Here is a 22,959-nt window from a genome sequence, read left to right on the forward strand (position 1 = left end):
AACAAATTGGAAATCAGGAAGGGGCAAACACTTTTTCACACCACTGTACATTAACAGACAACACCATGCTACTGTCCATACCATCGTACTCTTGATAGAACGTTTAGCATTTCCAAATTGGACAAGGGCTGTCTGTGCTTGTAAAACACTGCATACATTGCACAGGACTCCAAAATATTCCATGATAAAATGTGTCAGCGCAGCAATAGCATCAGTGCCCAGCACAGCTAATGATTTTATCATGGTGAGTGACACGGCAGAGGCCAGCCCCTGCTGGCCTGCCGGCCGCCTCTCCTCCTCCTTTTGCCATTAGAGGCTTTGCGTCTCCAAGGTTACCTGCTTAGATGTGGGTTTGGGATTCCCGTCAGTTCTGCCAGCGAGGGAGGGGGGTCCTGAGGGATGTTCAGGACATTCAGGACTGACAACAACTGCTGTGGTGGCTGTCGAAGGAGGAAGTGATTCCTCAGGCCTGTGTTACCAGCAAGTTAACCTGTTCTTTAAATCTCGAGGTGGGAGTATGGTAATTACATTTCCTAATCAGATCACTGCAGACATAATTACAGTGACATTTCCCAAGTTCCATGTAAAAAAAATGGGGAGCAACAAGGCATGTTAGAATTAGCAGTCATTTATCATCTCGTGTCTTCGAGGAAATCACTTTTCATGTTATCGTTTATCTTGAAATAAAGAATTTCATGGGATTATTTTTTAAACATGCCCATCATAGTCATTTTGTCAGTTTTTCCTCAATTTGCCAGAATTTTTACCTGTTATATCAGATAATCGAATAAGTTAGAAAAGACTATAAATCTAGTCAAAACCTATATTTGATCTAATTGATCTTCTGAACCCAATCACAACAGGAAATCTAGAAATTGTTTCTTATTTTCTGAATGTTAAAGGTGAAATGTATAAATGAAAGAACGTTTATTTTTTCATGGGTGTAAGTTTGAGAATACAGTGGGTTTTTTTTCCAGGTCTTGTAAATGTTAGCAAATGCACAAATTAAATAGGCTTCATGTTGTTCCTGACTATAAATGACGGTTCTGTTCTGTTCTTTCCGCTATGCTGATTTGTTAACTGCTCCACTGGTTTGATCAAAAAAATCATTTTCATTTCAGTCAAGTGCTCTTCATGATAAATCCTGAAATCTGTTTGAAAGCCCTTGAACACAGCGTTGCTTTGTATAAATATCACATTGTGCACATTATTTTTTGCCTACATCACTTGACACCAGTAAAATGTAATGGCCAGTGCTTTTTGGTGATTGTCAGGCCATTTCGTTTGTCAATTTTGTTGTCATTATTCTCTTTGCCGCAGCTAAAGCACAGGACGGTGCTGCAATGGAAATGCAGCCCCTGAACAGTGATGAGGGAGTTGATTCAGAGGAGAAGAAGAAAACCAACCTGCCAAAGAAAGAGAAGTCTGTTCTCCAGGGCAAACTGACCAAACTAGCAGTACAGATTGGAAAAGCAGGTGAGTCAGACAAATCTAACTTTTAATAATGTTTTCTATTCACAAATACTTTCATAATAAGTATTATATTAGTACATGCTATCCTCATGATTGAACATCATCTTTCTTTCCTTTCCCCTCAGGACTAGTCATGTCAGCCATCACTGTTATTATCCTGGTGGTGCTGTTTGTAGTGGACACCTTTTGGATCCAGAATCTGCCCTGGGTCAAGGACTGCACGCCCATTTACGTTCAGTTCTTTGTGAAGTTCTTCATTATCGGCGTCACTGTTCTTGTGGTGGCTGTTCCCGAAGGCCTGCCACTCGCTGTAACAATCTCCCTGGCATACTCCGTTAAGGTAAAGTCTTTTAGCCAAGTGTGACCCGTGCCAAGGCTGACCAGCTTACACTTTTCAGCCTATTAAAACTAGCAGGCCATGCTGTTAAGACTTTGCTAACTGATACCCTGAAGCCAAGCTATGATCCCCTCTGCTGATGTTGTTAACCAACAGAGGGCTTTACCCAATTAAAGAGCTATTCATTTTGCTTGTATAGTAGCCCCTGAACACGTCTTTGTCCTTCAAGTTAAAACTCAATCTTTTATGTTTTTTTTTTATTTTGCTACAGAAAATGATGAAAGATAACAACCTGGTGCGTCACTTGGATGCCTGTGAGACTATGGGCAATGCTACTGCCATCTGCTCTGACAAGACCGGTACTCTCACCATGAACCGCATGACCGTGGTGCAGGCCTTCCTGGCTGAAAAACACTACAGAAAAGTCCCTGATCCAGAGAACATCCCCTCCTCCACTTTAGACATCCTGATTCTGGGCATTGCAGTCAACTGCGCCTACACTACTAAGATCATGGTAGGCAGCATGGCTCTAAAACTCACTGTATAGCAGCAGGAATATTGCCTTGTTTGGCTTTTGGAACTTACTTTACTGTTTTTTTTTTGTTTTGTTTTGTTTTTCTCAACAGTCTCCAGAGAAAGAAGGGGGTCTGCCACGACAGGTGGGTAACAAGACCGAATGTGCCTTGCTTGGCTTTTCTACTGACTTAAAACGCGACTACCAGGCTATCCGCAATGAGATCCCTGAAGAGAAACTGTACAAGGTCTACACCTTCAACTCAGTTCGCAAATCAATGAGCACTGTGTTGAAGATGGCTGATGGCAGCTACCGTATGTTCAGCAAAGGAGCCTCAGAAATTCTCTTAAAAAAGTAAGAAAACTGTTCTCATCTTTCGTGTTCAGTACATGTTCTGTGTTTTATATCTTGGACTGTATTATATCAGTGGTTCTCTTTGGATTTTATACTGAAGATACATGCACTCGTGATCAGTTCTGTCCACATAAATTATTTTACTCAATGAAAGGTGATTCAGTAGTTTTTGATCCAGCTGGCCAGACTTTGCAGTAAATGATATGAGTAATGGCTTAAGCAGCTAAGAAGTTCAAGTGTATCCCACCCAAGCCCCTTAGATTGTGACTTAAAAACAGGCGCTGAGAAAATGAGCTGGTAACAGCTCCGTAAGCCTCTTAACCAAGCAGGCTTCTTTTTAACCCACAGAGAGCTTAGTGTGACTTCTTACGACTGCAGCTCACCATTCACATGCTTTGTCTTCTCTTCCTTTACCCCTTTATCTAATCTAAATTACTTTTTTACACTCGCGAGTCTGTACTTATCTCCTTCTTCATCCATGTTTCTCTACTCCATCACTCCTACTCCTCCTCGGATGTTTTTCCCTCCTACACTTGTCCAGTCTTTCTTTTCATATTTTAAAATATCCCCTTTCCACCTCCCAGGTGCTATAAAATCGTGACGGCAAATGGTGAGCCGAAGCTGTTCCGCCCACGGGACAGAGATGACATGGTTAAGAAAGTGATTGAGCCCATGGCCTCAGAGGGCCTGAGGACCATCTGCCTTGGATACAGAGATTTCCCTGCCTCTGAGGGCGAGCCCGACTGGGACAACGAGAATGATATCCTCAGCGGACTGACCTGCCTCTGCGTGGTGGGCATCGAAGACCCCGTGAGACCCGAGGTTAGTGGCTACACGTGGAGTACAAACAGTAATCCCTTGAAGTTGTGTCATAATTTTTGTTTTAATTGAAACGGGTAGGAAGAGTGATGTCATACACTTACTTTACTGGTGTCACAGTGGAAATATAACGCTTGATTTGCATTCGCTAAAAACATGAATGTCACTCGCAGTTTCATCAGTGTGAACGCAAATAACCAAATTGTCCTCAAAAGGAGAATCTATATCCAGAAGTTGAGGTGTTGGCTTTGAGTCGACATCAACCTCTAAAGATAAATCCCATAGCGGGACGAAATCTTTCAATGTGGAGCATTTGACAGCTTCTTCAGCTGCACAAGTCGCAAGGTCAAGCAGCTCTGTCCCTCTGGATGTAGGTCTGTACTGTTGTCTTAATCAGTTCCATGTGTCATAAAACATCTACTGCTCAATCTCAGGTTATGCTTAAAAACATGTAGTTTATATGATGTCCAACCATGTCTGAAGGAGAAGCAGCCACTTTGAAAGGTTGAGTGAAAAGCCAGCTGTCACAGAGGAGAGAGAGAGACGGGATATTTATACGGGGAGAACATCCTCAGTCTGTCCTGGAAGGCATTCGCAGTGTTGCACTCAGGTGTTCTCAAGGAAAGGGACAGAAATAATTGTGCCTACAATGACAATCCAGAGGGAACCCTGTCTTCCTTCCCCCGATTGTACAACAGGGCAGTCACTCCTCAAGTTAGGTGTGAATGTCAAGTTGTCAGTTTCAGAAAGTTTTAGAAATGGTCAGATGGAGACCCATGCCAGCGTTGGAAAAGGTGAGATAAGGGGACTTCTTAAGTTATTGGACCATCTGACAAGCACTACTGAAGGAGCTTGCTGGCAGCTTGAAGGGGCCGCCTCTTACTGGACTGTTGGCCACTCAGACTCTCTTAAGTCAAGCAAAAGCATTGAGTGATGCTATGTCAGCCATTTTTAAATCCCTTTCATTATTGCATGCCATTACTGGAGTGATAATACGGAGGTTTTAGAGGGAGTGGTTCCATTATAAGACCAGATGGTTGTTGTGTGAAAGAGGACTCAGTCATTAGCTTGCTAGATGCTCAACTGTCACTTATATCGTTTGGCTGTCTGCCATTGTGTACCAGACACTGAGCTTGTGGGAACGAAATGATGCTGGAGTGTTTAAAGGGGAGGCTGTAGCTCAGTTGGTAGAGTGGGTTGCACACTAATCGGTAGGTTGGTGGCTCAATCCCAGCTCCTCCTGTCCACATGCCTAAACGTCCTTGAGCAAGACACTGAACCCTAAAAAAAAAAAATTGCTCCCAATGGGGTACCATCGGTGTGTTGTAAGTTGCTTTGGATAAAAGCGTCAGCTAAATGAAATGAAATGCAATGTAACTTGGTCAAAGCAATGCGAGCTGTGGAGTTTGCCATTCCAGATGACCACTTCACAAAACAGTGAATCATTTGATTCAGTTTTTAAATGCATATTTATACTTTAACTGAGCTCTAATTGTGAAATCCCCAGTGATGTGATTTGCTCCTCTTTTTGGTTTCCGCTTCCCTTCAGGTCCCAGATGCTATCAGGAAATGCCAGCGCGCTGGCATCACGGTGCGGATGGTGACTGGAGACAACATCAACACGGCACGAGCTATTGCAACCAAGTGTGGCATCCTACTGCCTGGGGATGACTTCCTGTGCATGGAGGGAAAAGAGTTCAATCGCAGGATACGGAATGAAAAAGGAGAGGTGGGCCACAGCAAAATACTCTTGCTCAGAGACTGTTGAAAAATGTGCTGTTGGGATTCTATTAGGGTTTTGTCTCATGTTTCTAGATTGAACAAGAACGCATTGACAAGATCTGGCCCAAACTACGAGTACTGGCTCGCTCTTCCCCCACAGACAAACACACCTTAGTGAAAGGTAGTTATGTTTTGCTGTTATGGGTAAAAATGGAAAAAGTGAAAAAGTACATGTTTTGTTGTTTTAGAAGTTTCATTTCAAATATTCATGTTTTTTTTTTTTCTATTCTAGGTATTATTGACAGCACAGTGATAGAACAGAGACAAGTAGTAGCAGTGACAGGAGACGGTACAAATGATGGTCCCGCCTTGAAGAAAGCGGATGTTGGCTTCGCCATGGTGAGTTTTCTATATTTACTTTCTTTTAATGAGACGAGATGATAAGATAACCCAGCTCAGTTTTTACTTTCAACATCCGGCTCCAGTTGTATTCCACGGTAACCTGACATCTCAAAATATTTTCTAAGTGGGCCACAACTGTTCACTCGAGAAGCGCCAGAATGTTCAATATTTTGTCCCCAGATGCAGGGAGATCTTTGATCATCATCTTTTTGCCTCCAGGGTATCGCTGGGACAGATGTCGCCAAGGAGGCATCTGACATCATTCTGACTGATGACAACTTCTCCAGCATTGTGAAAGCTGTCATGTGGGGACGAAACGTCTACGACAGCATCTCCAAGTTCCTCCAGTTTCAGCTAACTGTCAATGTGGTGGCCGTCATTGTAGCATTTACAGGAGCCTGCATCACGCAGGTAGGTCTCAACATAGTCTGTCTTGTTTAAAAAAAAAAAAAAAAAAAAAAATCGATTACATTGTTCTCCAGCAAGAAGGCAGAAAACGTCTTAAACTGTCCCGAAACAGTTTTGTTCACTGTCACACTGTGAACAGTTACTCGGTACAGCAGGCAACAACAGATGGAAAGAGCTGAATCAGTATCAGAGATTGGTCAAGTTCTCAGCTCATCGCAGCCTCGCAAAGATCCAGCAGTAAAGTCTGAGGACAAACACAGGATCTGATGTATAATTTTCAAAATCTGGAAATGAATGTCCTGCACCTTTTTAAACAGGCTCATGTACAATATTTTGTTTGTACAATCGCCTATTTTTTTTGATAAGCAAAATATTCCGTATATTGCGCCGCCGTTATCGTCTTGATTTCCATCGAAATGTTGTCCTGTGAATATAACTCTTCATTTTTTTTTGGCAGCATTTGTACGTGTACTGAAACCAAATGGCTGTCATTTCTCACTGAGAATTTTGTTTTCCAAACCTGCCATCAGCCTCAGATCTCGTATTAAAATGCACACTCCTCGGCGCTCGCGCTCCCAAAACGTGTGAACACGCCGTCAGTTATGCAGCAGATAACTAAATAATTTGTTTTCGATGTGCACTTTGGATCACGTCAGGTGAAACATCTTCCGATGTTCTCAAATTCAAGATTATGTTCAAATGTTACCTTATTTGTTACCTCCCTCTCTGCCTCTAGGACTCTCCACTGAAAGCGGTGCAGATGTTGTGGGTCAACCTGATCATGGACACCTTTGCCTCCCTTGCTCTGGCCACAGAGCCCCCCACAGAAGCCCTGCTGCTAAGGAAGCCATACGGTCGTAACAAGCCTCTTATCTCCCGCACCATGATGAAGAACATCCTGGGTCAGGGAGTTTTCCAGCTGATCCTCATCTTTACACTGCTGTTTGCTGGTAAGAAGCTCCTCTATATCTGAAAAGTTAGATCTCTTTGTGCGCTGCACCGGTGTGCTGTGATTTTCCGGAGAGAGTCCATCCGTAGGCTTAAGAAAAACAATGTCTGGTTTTTCTGCAGGAGAGAAATTGTTTGACATTGACAGCGGGAGGAACGCACCCCTCCATGCTCCACCTTCTGAACACTACACCATCGTCTTCAATACCTTTGTACTGATGCAGCTTTTCAACGAGATCAATGCCCGCAAGATCCATGGTGAAAGGAATGTCTTTGATGGCATCTTCAACAACCTTATCTTCTGTAGTATTGTCTTTGGTACCTTCATTATTCAGGTAAAGTAGACTGAAGATTTCCGTGGCTGACTTGTCGAGCTTTTCCTGATTATGCTGGTGTTTCATTTTAACCATCTAACCCAAATGTTAAATCCAAAATGCTGCTCTCTGATGAACCTCTCTTCCTGCTCTTCTAGTTTGTCATAGTGCAGTTTGGAGGGAAGCCGTTCAGCTGCGTGGCTCTGACCATCGACCAGTGGCTGTGGTGCACTTTCTTAGGCTTCGGCTCCCTTCTGTGGGGACAGGTAAGACAATGCAGCCCAGCTTCACCTTCAGTTGGCGTCATACAAAAATACGGTGTGACACTGCCCCCTAGTGTTGGAGTTAGTCTAGTGGATGCCTGACGGTGTTGAAGAGGTGGAACAGTACAGTATGTTCTACTTCTGTGAAGAGATCAGTAATAGATCTTAATGTAGGCAGCACACGTACATTCAGTGTTGGTATCAAAGATATTTCATATTTGTATTTTCTATTTTATCATATAGCCATAATTATTTCATAATTAACTCAAGTGGAATATGCAATTATGTGTGAAATATATTTTTGATTGTTATATTTTAGCAAAAAAATGAATTGCCTCTTGAATATTTCTTAGACTGAAGGTTGAGATGTTCTGTTGCTGACAATAGCAAATGAATATTTGATGCAATTCTAGATTTCTCTTCTTGCCTGCAGAGCAGAGCAGTACTGTACTCCAGGGCTCCTTGACAACGAACAAATAAACGGGGCTGCACTGAGTGCGAGGACTCACAGACCTAAAAAAAAACAAAAAAACAACCACCATGTAGAAAGACCAAGATTAGTGGTTCCGAAGCAGAGCTTGCAGAGCTTGCAGAGCTTGCAAAGCTTGCAGAGCTTGCAGAGCTTGCAGAGCTTGCAGAGCTTGCAGAGCTCGCGGTGCTCTGTCCCCTTAAGGGACGGCTCTTCGCCAACGTGGATAGTGACAGCAGCGGCACTCACGTTGTCCGAGTCTTCCGTTCTGAGGCGGTCCAAAGGGCCGGTTGGGACACACTTGAACCATCCCAATGCATCATTTGGCCTTCAGCAGAATCACTGACCCGAGTTCTGCTTTTCCGTAGTTAGGATGGGTCAAAAGCAGACGGCGTGTTTTCCAAAGAGTTTCAGTTCAAGTGCATCTTAACCTGCGGTCGGCTAAATAGAAGTTAGAAAGTCTTCTGCTGCGAGCTCAAATGTGATCTCTTCTTATTCTAGCTCGTCGTGTACTCGGTCTACTCGGTGGATGTCATTTAATATGATGTGTGGTGAATTATTGTGATGGAAAATAAATGAGGTAAAGGAGGGCTTTTTAAAGAAACAAAACAATCAATTTGATTTCTCAGGCATCTGAAGCATTTTCAATGTTCCGCTCCCAACATGTGTCTGATGGAACAAACATGCCTCCGTTTTCATTTAACAGCCTTCTACAAAGGCTATTTTTTTAGTTTTACTTACTTTATTCACACGTAGCCACCACCTGAAATGTGTTTCTACCTTGTCTTCAATTATTTATTTTTTTTCGCTTGTAACTGTGTTCACAGTGATTACGACTGCGTAAGAACCTTTCTGTTCATCAGCAGCACTCATCTTCTGAGTCTGTCATTAAACCACATCTCATCAAACTTACGCGTCTCACATCTTCCACTTGGCCGGACAGCTAATTTTCAGGGTCACTGGCTGCTTAATGTCTGTGATGTACCCAGACGGGGCTCGTTCTGCCTTAATGAAATGCACACCGAAGAGTGTAATTTCATCGCAAGTCGGTGTCGCTCATCTGCGTCCTGATGTTTTCCAGGTAATCTCCTCAATACCCACCAGCCGCTTAAAATTCTTAAAAACGGCAGGCCACGGCACGCAGAAAGAGGAGATCCCAGATGAGGAGCTGGATGAGCTGGATGACATGGAGGAGATCGACCACGCTGAACGGGAGCTCCGCCGAGGCCAGATCCTTTGGTTCCGAGGCCTCAATCGCATCCAAACTCAGGTAACAATCTTCGGAGTTCCTATTTACCACTCGGCGCCGCACCCGAACACCAAGGGAATCAAAAGCCATAAACCCTTTAACTCTCTATTGCTCTTCCAGCTTAAAAAATCTTTTGTTGGTCTCTCTCGGCACTCTTAAAGAATGGCTCGTGCCCCAAAAACAAAAAGCTCTTCCTCTTAATTTTTTTTCTGTTCTGCTTCTGAGCTAAAGCAGGTTTCTTATGCCTATTTTCAGTCTGAATCTATCTGCAAAAACCCAACTAGTTTGAAGGTACTGATGAGAAGCGAATTGGACCGGATGGAAAGCACGATAGAGCAGCTGAACGTTCAGAGTGTTGGCACGGCTAGAGCTGGAAGTACGGAAGGATTCTGCAGAGAAAAAGCGTGAAAGCGTGAGGTCAGATTTTGGAGTCAGTTCTCCCTCCGATCAGTGCCTTTAAACCTGTCCACCTTTTTCCTTCACTTATCTATAACACTTAAATCCAATTTCCAAGTGACATTTTTTTTTTTTCTCTCTCTCTCTCTGTGGTTACTGGTGCTTTTTCTTCATTTTTTTTTTATTTTTTTTTTCTTCTCCTCCTCTGGCTGTGTTGTGTTTTTATTTCCTCTGGGCTTTTCTCCTGTCACGCTGTCTGATTCTTTGCAGATGGATGTAGTGAGTGCTTTCCAGAGTGGAACTTCCTTTCAGGGGGCTCTAAGGCGGCAGGCCTCCAACTCCAGCCAACAACAGCACGATGTAACCAATGTTTCTAGCCCTACACATGTAGCCTTTTCTACTACTACCACTTCTGCCACTGCCGCCAACACCGCTTCTGCCACTGTGGGGTGTGAGTGCGTGTTCTCCTTTAGTGCATGAGACTTTTTTTTTTTTTTAATTTAATATATATATATATATATATATATATATTTTCTTCTTTTCTTCTAACATCTTCCTCCTCCGCTCTCCTTCTCACCTAACGTTGACACTTTTACTCTCTCATGCTTCTCCTAATGTTCCCTCCTGTTCTCTTCAACAACAACAAAAAAAAAGACACCAAAACCACATCTTCCATATTGCTTCGATAACACTGCTGTGTATATATATATATATATATGTACCCTGTAACCAGGTCGCTTCTAGTGTCAAGGTGTTTTTCTCTGTGTCATCCTGTTTTCTGTTCCGCTTCTGCTTCTGGTCTCACAAATGGAGTTCCTTTACGGTTATCTCGAGAGTGGGAGGGGAAGGGGAAGGAGGGGGGGAGGGATGTGTATTTTACTATTTGATTTTAAAAAATTAAAAAAAAAAAAATGTTCTGGATTGATTGACAGTCACCAGGTTTGTCTGCAGCTGCCTCAGTCTGTGCTGTGCCTCTGTAGCACTCATGGGTCTTTGTCGCAGCTCTGTAGTCCCTAACCGGGTAAATGTTTTGAGTATACGCCCATGATCACGGTCTAAAAGCACTAGAGACGAACCACGACACGGACCCCTGTGAGAACGTGTGTCGGCGGATGTCTTTGTCAGTCGGCGGTGAAACGGTGACCTTTTTCTTAGCCGTGGATATGTGTTGTTTTGTTTTTTTTTGCCGCGCGTGCGAAGCGAGGGTTCGCTCGGAAAAGGCTCCAGTAGCACCCGCAGGTAAAAAAAAAACAACAACAACAACAACAACAACAACCACCAATAAGCTGCAGTTTGTCGCGTGGAAGATCGCCGTGCCGCCACGCGGATCATTTGGCGCCGGTGTCACCAAAAGGCTTTCCTCTTTTGACCTCACAAGGACCACGTGCCTGCTGACGATGACTCCCTTTTCTCTTTCAGATCTCGCCAGACAGATCGATGTACCGGCCGTGGATTTTTAAATGTCTTGCAGATGTCAAACGGAATAAGTGGCTGTGGTGCTTGAATGCAAACACGTTGGGGCTTTTCCCCAGACACATTTTAACAGCACATCCGATGTTGTTGAAAACGTATGCAACGCCGCATTAACATCCAGGTGTCTGTTTTAGGTGGAACCTCTCGGAGGGGGGGGGGGGAGGGGGGGACAACGGGCATTTCCCTGTTTAACTTTTCCTTTCAGGTGCTCTTTAACAGAGTTTTCTTCATGTCTCTCTCCATGTGAATACCTGTTTGTCGGCAGAATGTGTCCACGCAGCAAAAAAAAACCCAAACAATGAATCCCACTGACTCCCCACGTATTCTCCTTTAGATTCTGTGAAATGTGTCATGGGCTATACTCAAAGGTTTACTACCATTGAACACAAAGGTAGCGCCGCGCTCTGCATGGGTTCAAAAGTCTCCGGTCTCGTTTGTGAGTTTTTCCTCTTTGTGCTGTTTTGGACATGTTAAACCAGCTTGTAGACACGCTTGGCTGCCGCAGCTTCCTTTTTTTTTTGTTTTTGTTGTTGTTTTGACTCCACAAACATAAGCAACAACTGACCACCCCTTTCTTTCTCTTCTGTCTCTCATCTGGTTTGCGTCTCTGTCTCTTTCTCTAGTTTCTCTCTCTCTCTCTCTCTCTCTCTCTCTCTCACTCTCTGTCTTTCTGTCTCTGTCTTTTTTGTCTCTCTCTCTCTCTCTCTCTGTCGTTCTGTCTGTCTCTCCTCTGGTTTCTATCACTGTCCTTCTCTCTCTCTCTCTCTAGTTTCTGTCTCTCTTCCCTCTCTCCTGAGCATGTCCAACAACAGTGAACTCTGATTAATCCGAAACGGACATCTACCAAGTGTTTTGTGAAATACTACCACCGTACTTACCAAAACATTGGATTTGACTCTGGTTCGTACCCTCGAGACTGAAATCACGACATTACTTTTTAAAACTAGTTTTTCTCCAAGCACAGAGTCGAGCGTCGGGTTTGTCTCCACCGGATGCAACTGCAGTTTTCTGTCTCTCAGAAACACTTTTTTTTATTGTTTTATTTTAACGAGCCCTCGATTTAAACCGGCTCCATCACACGTCACCGTAACATCAAACCTTTTTTTTTTTTTTTTTTTTTTTTTTTTTTTTTTTTTTTTTTTGTCCCTCAGCTCTACCTGTAGTTTACATGCGTGTATTAGCATGTTTTTTTTGTTTTGTTTTGTTTTTCCTACTGATTAGACTTTAAATCCACGTAGACTTTATCATTTTCTGTCATTTCTGTACAGAGAGAAACTGAAATCGGTTCAACTGAAGAATACCGGTTGCTTTTACGTTCAGATGGAACTAGTTTTACGGCTGACGTAGTTTAGATGACGGTTGAGAACAACAGGGTGACGAGTGTTACAAGTTGTCATTTACTACTAGGAATAACTGCACACCTGCACGTGTCTCCGAGAGTTCCCCCCCACACCTCACAGATTTTTGGTTTTAAAGCCCCTAAAACTCGACTTGTTATTGACCCAATAAAACCTGCGCCTCGTCTTTTTTTTTTTTTTTTTTTTTTTAACCCGTCATGTTATCCAGGTGTTAAAATGAAACGATGCCCGTGTGTCATGACTGAGACCAAAATGTGTGCCTCTCCCGCTCCCCGTCCCTTCTCCCTCCCTCCCTCCCTCCCTCCAGATCCGGGTGGTGAATGCATTCCGCAGCTCCATCTCCCTCTATGAGGGGCTGGAGAAGCCCGAGTCGCGGACATCCATCCACAACTTCATGACCCACCCCGAGTTTCGGATAGAGGACTCCGAGCCCCATATTCCCCTCATAGACGACACCGACGCCGAGGACGACGCCCCCACCAAGCGCAACTCGGCCAGCCCGCGCAACGCTACGCCCACGCCGCCCTCGCCCTCGCCCTCGCTCTCGCCCGCCCCCCGCCGCGCCGGTCTCTCCCTCCCCAAACCAGAACAATAACGCTGTGGAGAGCAGCAACCACCTCCTCCCGGAGGCGCCCAAATCAGGAACCCCCTCGGCCCCGGCGAGCCCGCTACACAGCCTGGAGACATCCCTTTGATCTGACCTCCCCGCCCCCCCACCCCCACCCCCACCCCCCCCGTTCCACACCTTCACCACCTCTTTTCTACCCGCCACCAAGGAAAGGAGCTCAACTCAGACAAAGAGGAACGAACACTCGGGAGAGGAGAGACGAAGGGCTAGATGGAGAGCGGGGTCCTGTGTGAGCTCGGCTTGGGCCGGACTAAAAGAACAGGAAACATTCAGAGGAATGTACGGCTTGGTGTGGATTCTTTGGTCTTCTTTTACTTTTTGGTTCTTATTAATACCCCCGCTGCAACACAAAGGACTCTTGTCTTCACCCCCCCCCCCTCCCTCCTTGGTAACTTTTGTTTTTCTCGGTAACAAGGGGTGATTATAAACTCAGATTGAAAGTGACCTGTTTTTATTATTCTATTATTATTACTATTATTTGAATTGAGAAGGGGAGGTCTTCCTCCCGGCTTGAAGATCGTCTGTAAGAAATACGAAAGAACCTTTTAGCTTCTCTTTTATCTGAATGGTGTTGTATATTTATCTCTTTGGCCCTCGCTCATTCGAAACTTATTTCTGCTCCATCGGCTGTTAATATTTTGAGTTATTTATGTTTTTTGGAAAAAAGCAGGTCTGTTTACAAAGTTTGTAGATACTTTTTTTCTGTTTGTAGGCAAAAGAGCTTCCTGATGTATGATGCAGAATACTAGGACAGAATAAATAAAAAAAAAAAATGAATGAGAGGATTATTTCAGATACTGCTGTATTTTCAGGAAAAAAAAGGGTGTTTCTATTGAAACTTAACTATTTTTGCCTGCAAGTTTTATTTGTTATATATTTGTAGATAAATAATAGAAACCTTCTAGCCAAACCGATAAACACTAAGGCTTGTATAGAAAAAGAGGTCCATCGGACGAGGTGTTTTCACTGGAGACAGGACGGGAAAGACAACTAGGGCCTCTGTCCACTAACATTGCTATAAATATTTACTTCTTCCATTTCTTCGATAGTTTTCATGTGCACAAAACCTTCTGGAGTTCTGGATTTTCTTTTCATTCATTATGTTGTGTTCAAGAATTTCCACATGTTGAAAGGTTCGGTCATTAAAAGGGTGTTTTAGAAAAAAAAAAGAGCCAGGCCTGTATTTAGCAAGCATCTCGCCTCGAATCGCGCTGAAAAGTGGGACGGGGGAAACAAAGTTTTACTTCGGAGTCGGGACGCGAAGTCCTCACGAAGCCTCCCGCAGTCACTTTCAGCCGGAAGTGGAAGTTCTCCTCTTTAGATTTGTGGAACCACGAAGTGAAAACGTCTTCTTCGAGTAGTTGTTATCAGTTACATATAAAAAAATTAAAAATGGCTGATGTAGATCATTTGAAAATAGCTTTATTTGTGGTTGTATGATGAGCTAACTTCTGCATGTTGAAGCTAAAAACAAAAAAAATGTGTTTTTGCCAAAACTCAAAAGCACTAAAATTACTTTTTTTTTTTTTTACAACCACTTCAGTTCAAACTTGCGCTGTATCATGAGCTGTTCAACCAGTGCGTCTATTTATTTTTCAGTTTCTATAGACTAAGCATGAATGTGCCTTGGCCACAATATTAATAATTCAGACGATCCTGGTCCTTTCATTCACCGCCTTCAGGATACTCCACGTAGAGAAATTACTTCTGCAGCTAAAAGCCTTGTTCTTACCATTTTTTTTGGGCCGGTTAGGACTGACTTCCTCTTTCTGGATGCTTGATAAATATGGACCCTGCTCATCATTAAAAAAAAAAAAGTAAAACAAAAAACTAAAAAATTCAAAAAATATATGAATGGTGCGTTTTAGTTCTGTTTTCTCAACAAAACATTAGCCCCCCCCCCCCCCTGCCAATGTACAATACTGACGTTTGTTTACTCAGGCATAGAAAAGTATTTAATTTAAAAGGAATCTATAAAGAAAAGAACCTTTTAACTTCAGACTTTGTGTATTTAGATAGCAAAACATTGTCTTGGTGAAAAAGCAAGTGGATTATTTTCATATTTCATTCTCTTTAAGCTCACGCTTTAGGAAATTATTTAATTTTACTCCTCCGAGTTCTGGTTTGTTGGCATTTAAAAAAAAAAAAAAAAATCAAAAAACCCCTGTCCATAAGACTCCTTTCACAATTAATACAGTAAATGTTGCTGCATTTGGTTTGTTTGTAAAATATTTTTGACACCTGATGTACTGGAAACGCTAAAGAATTGGACATGTGCATTTTTTTTTTTCAAGAATAAAGACTAGGCATACACTGGTATCTATCTGCACAGGGTACTTTATTTCATAGCGTTCCTTTGGGGGGGGGGGATTTTGATACAAATCGTAATAGAAAATGTACCTTTGTATTTTTATGACAACGCTGATGATACCTTTCATCGTACTAAACCAATTTTGGATGATTTGACACCAATCGCGTTATATGGGGAGGGTTTTGGCCACTAAAAAAAAAAAAAATAATAATAATAATAATGTGTTTTGTTCTGGAATATTCATCTCAGGGTGCAAATGATGTGAAAGAGAACAGTCCTCTTTTTTTTTTGGTTTGCATATTAACACACTTAATTAAATGTTTGGGATGGTGCTCGCCGACCCGCGCACAGGCTCAACCCGGCCAGCCGGCCGCAGGTTCTCCCTGCAGCCGTCTGGCCGGCTTCACCTGAAATGGGGGGGGTGGGGGTGGGGGGGTGGGGGGGTTTGACAGGGAGGTGCGGCGGAAATGTTGAAAATCACAACGTTCTCTGAGGAACTAGTTTGTTCTCCTTGTTTTACAGACGACAAAAATAAGCAGCTAGGATTGCGTACAAAGTGAGGAATCGAAAAAAAGACGAGAGGAATCCATGTGAGGAGTTTGTTGTGTAGCTTCTTCCTGTAATGGGAATGAATGTTTTTTTTTTGTTTGTTTTTTTTTGTTTTTTTTTTCCATCTGTTTTATGGATTATTATTTTTTTATCTTTTAACATTTGGAAATAAAAGTACTTCATGTCTGTTTATCTTGAGCATTTTAAATGGATATCGTGATTGGATTTACATTTGAAACTTGTCGAGTAATGTGTATGGTTTTTAAAAATAAAAAAAAAAATGTATTTAGCCTAACTGCAGGGGCCGTGGTTTTCATTCATCGCGCAGTGTTTCATGTGTTTCTCACGCGTGGACGCCGACACGCAAGCAGGACGTTTTGAGTCCGGGTGATTTTCTCGGAAGAAAGCTAACAGGTGTTAGATATTGAATTAAATGTATTCAGTGATGTCCCACTTGATTTTTTTTTTTTTTTTTATCCAGTGATCGAAGTTGTCCCCACTTCTGAAATATTTCTTAATTTTGATCATGTGGCTGAAAAAAATGTAAAAGGGTTTAAGTTTGAGAGCTCTGAAGTGATTTTTTTTTTAAATTTTTTAATGTTTTTAAAAAACTTCTTAATTTGAAAACAATGGCTGATATAACTACAGGTTCTGCAGGCTGCCAGCGAGCATTGCAACAGTGGACGCTTTGTCGAGAATGTTTGGTACGGATGTCTCCAGCTGGCCGTGTCTCCAACTCCTTTTTTTTTTTTTTCTTCTGTTGCTCACAAAACACGTCAAGCTTGTTTACAGTCCGCAGTGACAGGACAACAATTAGGCAATTTGTAAGGCTTCAACAAATAAACACATTTACTTATCATCCGTCATTTTTTTTTTTTTTTAACAGTTTTTTTTTTCTGTCCAACACAAAGAGAAACATTTGCATTTTATTTATCTTCATTGATTTATTTTATTTTTGGAACAATGGGAAACAATATCCAACCTACAGTCGTGGGGGAAAAAAAGCGAGTAAATCCCATCGAAGCTTGAACAATCAAAACTTAAACATTTAAATACTGCGTGTTGAAGAGATTCCAGAAACCAAAAGCAGACTGTATCAGAACTGTCAATCACAGTTTTCAAGAGCCCCGAGCCTCCGCTCACATGTGAACGGGCTTGACGTCAGACGGTCGGTAGTGTCTGCGCAAACATCGTTAAAAAACAAAATGCACAAACGTCCTGGAACAACACATATCGTCACCTTCCTAAAATAATGGCCATTTTTTTTTTTTGGACAAAAATGATTTTGTTGCCTAAATCGTCTCGTGATGCTGGCCACCTCCGCCTAACTACATCCTCAGTTGAACAGATCATGTGATTCTACCCCTGTGGCACGATGGTCTGTGTCAAGAGTGTGACTTAGGCCGTTTTACTTTGCCTAAGTCAAAAAAAAAAACAACAATGCGACCCGGGCAGTTTTACAAGCTGTGTCTGCTTGTTGGACGTGTTTCCTACCTCAAAGGGTTGAAATGTTGTTCGACGTTGGTAGGAGATGCACTTGGACGATTCGGACACCGATAAGGCCTCGTCCGCTGAAAATGACAACGAGACCGCTGTTGAAGAGCTGAAGCGGCGTGTACCGGGGCCAAGACGGCTCCAGACGGAGCAGGCAGTCGCTTAAACGCTCTCGTTGATGTTGTTGACGATGCCAAGCAGACACATCCGCACCGAGAAGAAGGACGTATCTGACGACGACGGTGTCATCGGCGGTCCGGACCATGCCCCGTCCTGCGATGAGTCCTCTTGCCCCCTGAAAATGAAGACAGCCTAACCGTGGTGGCAGCAACTCCGGGACAGCGGGACGAGGATGAGGATGCTGATTTGAACAGCACGGTCAAAAGGAAAAGAAATAAAACGCCTCAGCCCGGGGACATGGGAGCAAAAATGGACCCGAGGAGAAACGTCTCGGAGAATGTCACGCGAGAGCAAAGGCGGCAAAGAAATAAAGGTCAAAGGCCGAGGGTCAAAGTCGTGTCGGCGGGTCTCAACTCGAGGCTGCCGAGCCAAGGCAGCGGATGTTTCAGAAGACCTACGAAGGCGAGAAGTTCCTCCACCCAGAGCTCAACCGTCTCCCGGCTACGCCGGGAACACCAACAGGCAGCTGCACCCAGAAAGATGAAGCGAGGCAAGAGAAATCCCGTGACGGGGATCCTGTGATTACAGGTGCCAAATGAGCCGGTAGCGTGGATGAGAAGGTTTCCACGCGCTCTGCCGATCAAGGGGAGAAGCTTCCACGACTATTATTTTAGGAAGGTGACGATATGAGAAAATATGAATTCACCCGAAAGAATACAATTTTGTAAAACTAATGTAAAAGGAAGATAAAAGGAAAATAACCTGCAAAATAAAAGATACCTGATATTAAAAAAAAAAATTTTTTAAAAAAGGGGATACGTAAAATATATAAAGACAAAATGTTAAAATATTTCAGTTTCTGAGATAATGTAAAATGAATTAAGAATATGCATTTCTCAAAAGTTAAAATGCTACTGCACAGCCAGGCCAGCAGGTGGCGGTGTACTTCTCCCCTGCTCATCGAAGATCGTGTATTTAACAGACGACTTACCCGAGTCCGGACTGAGCAACCATCCAAGCCACGCTGCTCGGCCATCACCACCATCGCGTTCTGCGACCCTGCACGGAATTTTAAAACGGAGTGAGACCTCACACTTGTATTTCCTCTGCAAACCGTAGTTCCTTTCCGCTCCACAGGAATTTCCTCCGCAGTAATGGATCCTGAACACGGGGCGAAGGTCCTCCAGTGACAGGTGAACATTTCTGTAAGTACAGCGGGCCGCCGCCGCGGCATCGAGTCCACTTTCAAGCCGACCCGAACCCAGAAGCAGTCCCGGTGGAGGATTGAGTGGCGGCCAATGCGCGTAAGAAAACAAGACGCTTTCTTCACGTCGGTCCTCGAGGTCCGCCCCCCCCCCCCCCCCCTCCTGCGCGTCTTTTAACAATGCAATGTGTGACTCCCGTCTTCTCAGAGGCAGGAATGCGACCCCCCCCGCCGCTGACCTCAAGATGAGAGAGTGGTGGATCCACGTGGGTCTGATCTGCATCCCGCTGGCGGCCGTCTATCTGCACATCCCGCCCCCTCAGCTGTCACCCGCCCTGCAGAAGTGGCACGGCGCCGGGGAGGTCTTCCGCTTCAGGGGCAGGAACGTCTTCTACAGAGGTCAGGTCTCGCTTTGAACGCAGCCGGTCTCTCCGTCTCCAGCGAAGAGCACGCAGAAAGAAATCTTTGATCTCGTCTGTTTTAAGTGCTTCCGGTGTTCCTCTTCTCTCCGCCATCCAGACTCTCACGGTGCTTTGGGGAGCTCAGACGTCGTCATCCTGCTGCACGGCTTCCCCACCTCCAGCTACGACTGGAACAAGGTACGAGGCTGCACGCGAGGACATTGTATTGGGTGCGTGTTTTGGGGACCCGCACTCGTCCCGTCAGATTTCTTTCACCCCCTTTCCTCTGCAGATCTGGGATCCGCTCACGCAGCGCTTCCATCGGGTCGTGGCGCTGGACTTCCTCGGTTTCGGCTTCAGTGACAAGCCCGTGAGAGAAATCGCTTTGTTTACATCGTTGTCGGAGGGGGGGGGGGGGGTCAGAACCGAGAATTTCACGTTAAATTTCCCAGCACGATTCTCTTGTTCGGTCCCAGCGGCCCCACAGGTACTCCGTCTTCGAGCAGGCCAGCGTGGTGGAGGCGCTGGTGGCCCACCTGGGTCTGGGCCACCAGCGGTGTGAACGTGGTGTCCCACGACTACGGCGACACCGTGGCCCTGGAGCTGCTCTACAGGTCAGCCGCGTCGCCACGCGTTGGTTACGGGACAGTTCTCTCGAGTCATCCGTTTTCTGAACCATCTCTTTTGTCTCCGTGTTGTCTTGTCTTGTCTCTCGTCCCGCTCCCGAACCAGGAGCGACCAAAATCGCACAGGTCACCTGAATTTCAACAGCCTCTGTCTTTCCAATGGAGGTACGGTGCGAGTCGGTTTTCTTTTGTTTCTAGTGATCTCCGAGCAGGAGAGTTAGAATAAGAACAATCACTTTTTTTGCATTGAAAACTCCATTCAAATTGTTGCACGCCACTGAATTTTTTTTTTTTTTTTTTTACTATTATTTGTTAAAAACAAAAAAATCAACAATTTAAAGCCTTTATCTTTGATTAAAGTACGTGTAACTTTACTAAATCTTGATTGACAAAGTGTATTTCCGACAGGATTATTCCCAGAAACGCACCACCCGCGGCTGCTGCAAACCGTGAGTTGTTTTTTTTTTGTTGTTCTTCTTTTTCTTCTTCTTCTTCTTCTCGTCGTCCGGCTTTTCCAGCCGGTGCGGAGTGATGGAATTGTTCCCGCGCGAGATTTTAAGAAGCTGATAAGAATTTGGTTTTTTTGGCTGTTCGGCTGTTCAACTTCCTTCGTTTTGCCATCGACAGCTCCTGAAGGACTCGAGTTTCCTCGCTCCGGTTCTGACCCGTCTCACCAACTACGTGATCTTCCAAAGAGGGTAAGAGAGTCGGAGATCGAGAGCTTCCTGCGACAGCCGCAGAGCGACTTTCTGTGATTGCTCGATTTCTGACTTGCAGGATCGGGGAAGTGTTCGGTCCGTACACGCAGCCCACGGACGCCGAGTTCTGGGACATGTGGACGGGTCTACGCTACAACGATGGAAACTTAGTTTTGGACAGGTACAGCGTGTTTCTGCTCTCCCCCCCCCCCACACCCCTCTTTTAATGTTCAAACAGCTTCTTCTTTTTTTTTTTTATCGCGGCTCCCCTCTGATCTGGTCCTCTGTCTCCGTCTCAGTGTCCTCCAGTACATCAACCAGAGGTTAAAACACAGAGAGAGATGGGTGGGCGCGCTCACTTCCACATTCGTCCCACGTAAGTTGACACGTCAGACGTCCTCGGCATATGCGTGTTGATAAATCGGGGAGTCGGCTGCCGTGCGGGCCAAACTCTCTCTCCCCCCCCCCCCCCCCCCCCCCCCCCTCCTCCTCCGAGCTGCCGATTGCTAAGCTGCTTTAGCCCGTGAGGAGCGGCCAACGTAGTCCGTCTGGGATCCCAGAGCTCGGGGGAGGGCGGGGGAGGACCTCATCGGCCTCGTAGCGGCGCACCTACTCGCATGTAACTGTGTTTTTTTTTTTTGTTAATGTTCCCTCCCGTCCCGCGTCCTCGCTGACCCTCTTTCGTCCCTGCTGGCGTTTCAGTGCACATGATCTACGGACCCCTGGACCCGGTCAACCCTCATCCCCAGTTCATCCGCCTTTACCAGTGAGTGCCCCCCCACCCCCTTATTTTTTTTTTTACTTTCGTGGCCCGTTTTACCTCCTCGTTCAATACTGCTCAGACCCATTAAATGTTATGAAGAGCTCGTGCCGTCAGGGGTTCTGAGCTTGGAGGTTGCAGGTTCGAGACCTGGCCAAGGTGTGGTTGACCGCTGGCACAGGACTGAAATTTTTGAAAAATGGGGGAAAAAAAAAAAGTTAATTTTTTTTCCTTGTTATGAGATAGGCTCACTATGAAAATACTTTCAGGGGAGGTCTTGAACCAACAACCTTCAGACTGAGGATGCAGCGCTGTTGCCTCTACACCCCGGTATCTTGTAGGCTGTCAAGCTTTTAGTTCTTTGTAATGTCAGCACGAGGAGACATTCAAGAGGAGAAACTGCAAAATACTTTCAAAATTTTCAAAATGGGACTTGAACCAACAACCTGTGAGTTGAGAAAGAAGTAGCATGAAGCCTTTTCGTCTGTTTTTATCACAACAACAGGAAGCGTTTAAGAGGCAAAACTGTAAAACAAAGCTCTTGCCTGGGATTGAACCTGGACCTTCTGGTATCAAGGCCAGCAGCACAACCTCTACTCCACAGAACATCTCACTTCAGAGTGTTTTTCAACTTATATTTATCTTGTATACTTTCGTGGTCAGAAACGTGTTGTTCTATTTACTGTTTGACCGAAAATGCTGCTGAAATATAAACAAATATTTCAGTCAATCTTCACCCAAAAATGTTCCTACCACTGAAGTCATACATCATTTTTGAAATATTCTATCGACGTTAGGAAGACAAGTAGAAAAGAACGTAGAATAAAGGCGAAAAGCCGGATTTGAACCTCCGATGTTCTGTTTTGAAGTCAGCTGATAAAACCACCGGGACAATGCATCTTAAAAAGGATCGTTCGCAATATTTCTCACTTGCTTAAACAACGGTAAAATAAGTAACAAGCCAACAAAAATAACAGAAACTGTTTTTTATGGCAGGTGGTTCTGGGTTTTCTTCTTTTTCTGATTCTACAATTTGCCTATAAAATATACTATGAAAGTAAAATATAAGATAACTAACATATACTGTCATACCACATTGACGGCAGACGGAGTGACTGTAATTTTGTTTTCTTTTGTTGTAGTTCTTCTCGTTTAATAACCGTGCGTCTTGTTCCTGCAGGAAGCTGGTTCAGAGGTCGACAGTCACCGTTCTGGACGAACACATCAGTCACTACCCTCAGCTGGAGGATCCCACCGGCTTCCTCAACGGCTATTTTAATTTCATTCACTCTTTCTAAAGGGAAAGCTTTTTCAGCACCGATCCCTGAAAATGTCAAGTACTGCCAACTGAAGATGTAAAACGCGAGCGAGGAACAATATAACTGTGGTTAATTTATGAATCCCCCTGAAGAAGCATGGCACCGTAGGTAACGTTAGGTTGTGTGATGACTGGTCTTCTGATCCGTGGGACAACGTTTTGATTCCCTCCGTTTCCTCTTGTTTGTCGAGTCGCGCTCGCAGCTGCTCTCGGAATGACTTTTGATATCATTTTCTACATTTCTCTTGATGTCACTGACTGAACTGAAGTGTCAACTTTTTCGTCAAATAAAACTTAGTTTTGTACAAAAGCAAAGTGTCTTAAACTGACTGGAACGAATCAAGACGCGCG

General features: G+C 44.3%; 2 protein-coding genes across 2 annotated transcripts in view; both read left to right on the top strand.

The window, feature by feature from the left end:
* The window catches only part of atp2b1a (ATPase plasma membrane Ca2+ transporting 1a), a 41,581-nt gene extending 25,299 nt beyond the window's left edge, over positions 1-16,282 (top strand). Inside the window, 16 exon segments of the mRNA XM_069164752.1 lie at positions 1,321-1,476; positions 1,599-1,813; positions 2,082-2,324; positions 2,437-2,678; positions 3,263-3,500; positions 5,047-5,226; positions 5,313-5,400; positions 5,512-5,618; positions 5,841-6,032; positions 6,766-6,979; positions 7,101-7,312; positions 7,450-7,557; positions 9,105-9,293; positions 9,939-10,028; positions 12,807-13,052; positions 13,054-16,282. Coding sequence (XP_069020853.1) covers positions 1,321-1,476; positions 1,599-1,813; positions 2,082-2,324; positions 2,437-2,678; positions 3,263-3,500; positions 5,047-5,226; positions 5,313-5,400; positions 5,512-5,618; positions 5,841-6,032; positions 6,766-6,979; positions 7,101-7,312; positions 7,450-7,557; positions 9,105-9,293; positions 9,939-10,028; positions 12,807-13,052; positions 13,054-13,194 — 2,861 coding nt within the window. The 3' untranslated portion in view covers positions 13,195-16,282.
* A 2,399-nt stretch (positions 16,283-18,681) lies between these two features.
* Positions 18,682-22,943, top strand: mest (mesoderm specific transcript). The gene is given in 13 exon segments (XM_069164753.1): positions 18,682-18,905; positions 19,014-19,204; positions 19,325-19,404; positions 19,499-19,576; positions 19,683-19,763; positions 19,765-19,820; positions 19,939-19,997; positions 20,241-20,281; positions 20,460-20,530; positions 20,610-20,711; positions 20,830-20,906; positions 21,233-21,296; positions 22,471-22,943. Coding segments are annotated over 12 exon segments (981 nt in total). The 5' UTR covers positions 18,682-18,905; positions 19,014-19,050; the 3' UTR covers positions 22,589-22,943.
* Positions 22,944-22,959: the final 16 nt, after the last annotated feature.

This window comes from Embiotoca jacksoni, unplaced genomic scaffold (genome assembly GCF_022577435.1).
Source record: "Embiotoca jacksoni isolate LCO1_2020_lvr unplaced genomic scaffold, fEmbJac1.0.p SCAF_32, whole genome shotgun sequence".
NCBI classification, from domain to species: Eukaryota; Metazoa; Chordata; class Actinopteri; family Embiotocidae; genus Embiotoca; species Embiotoca jacksoni.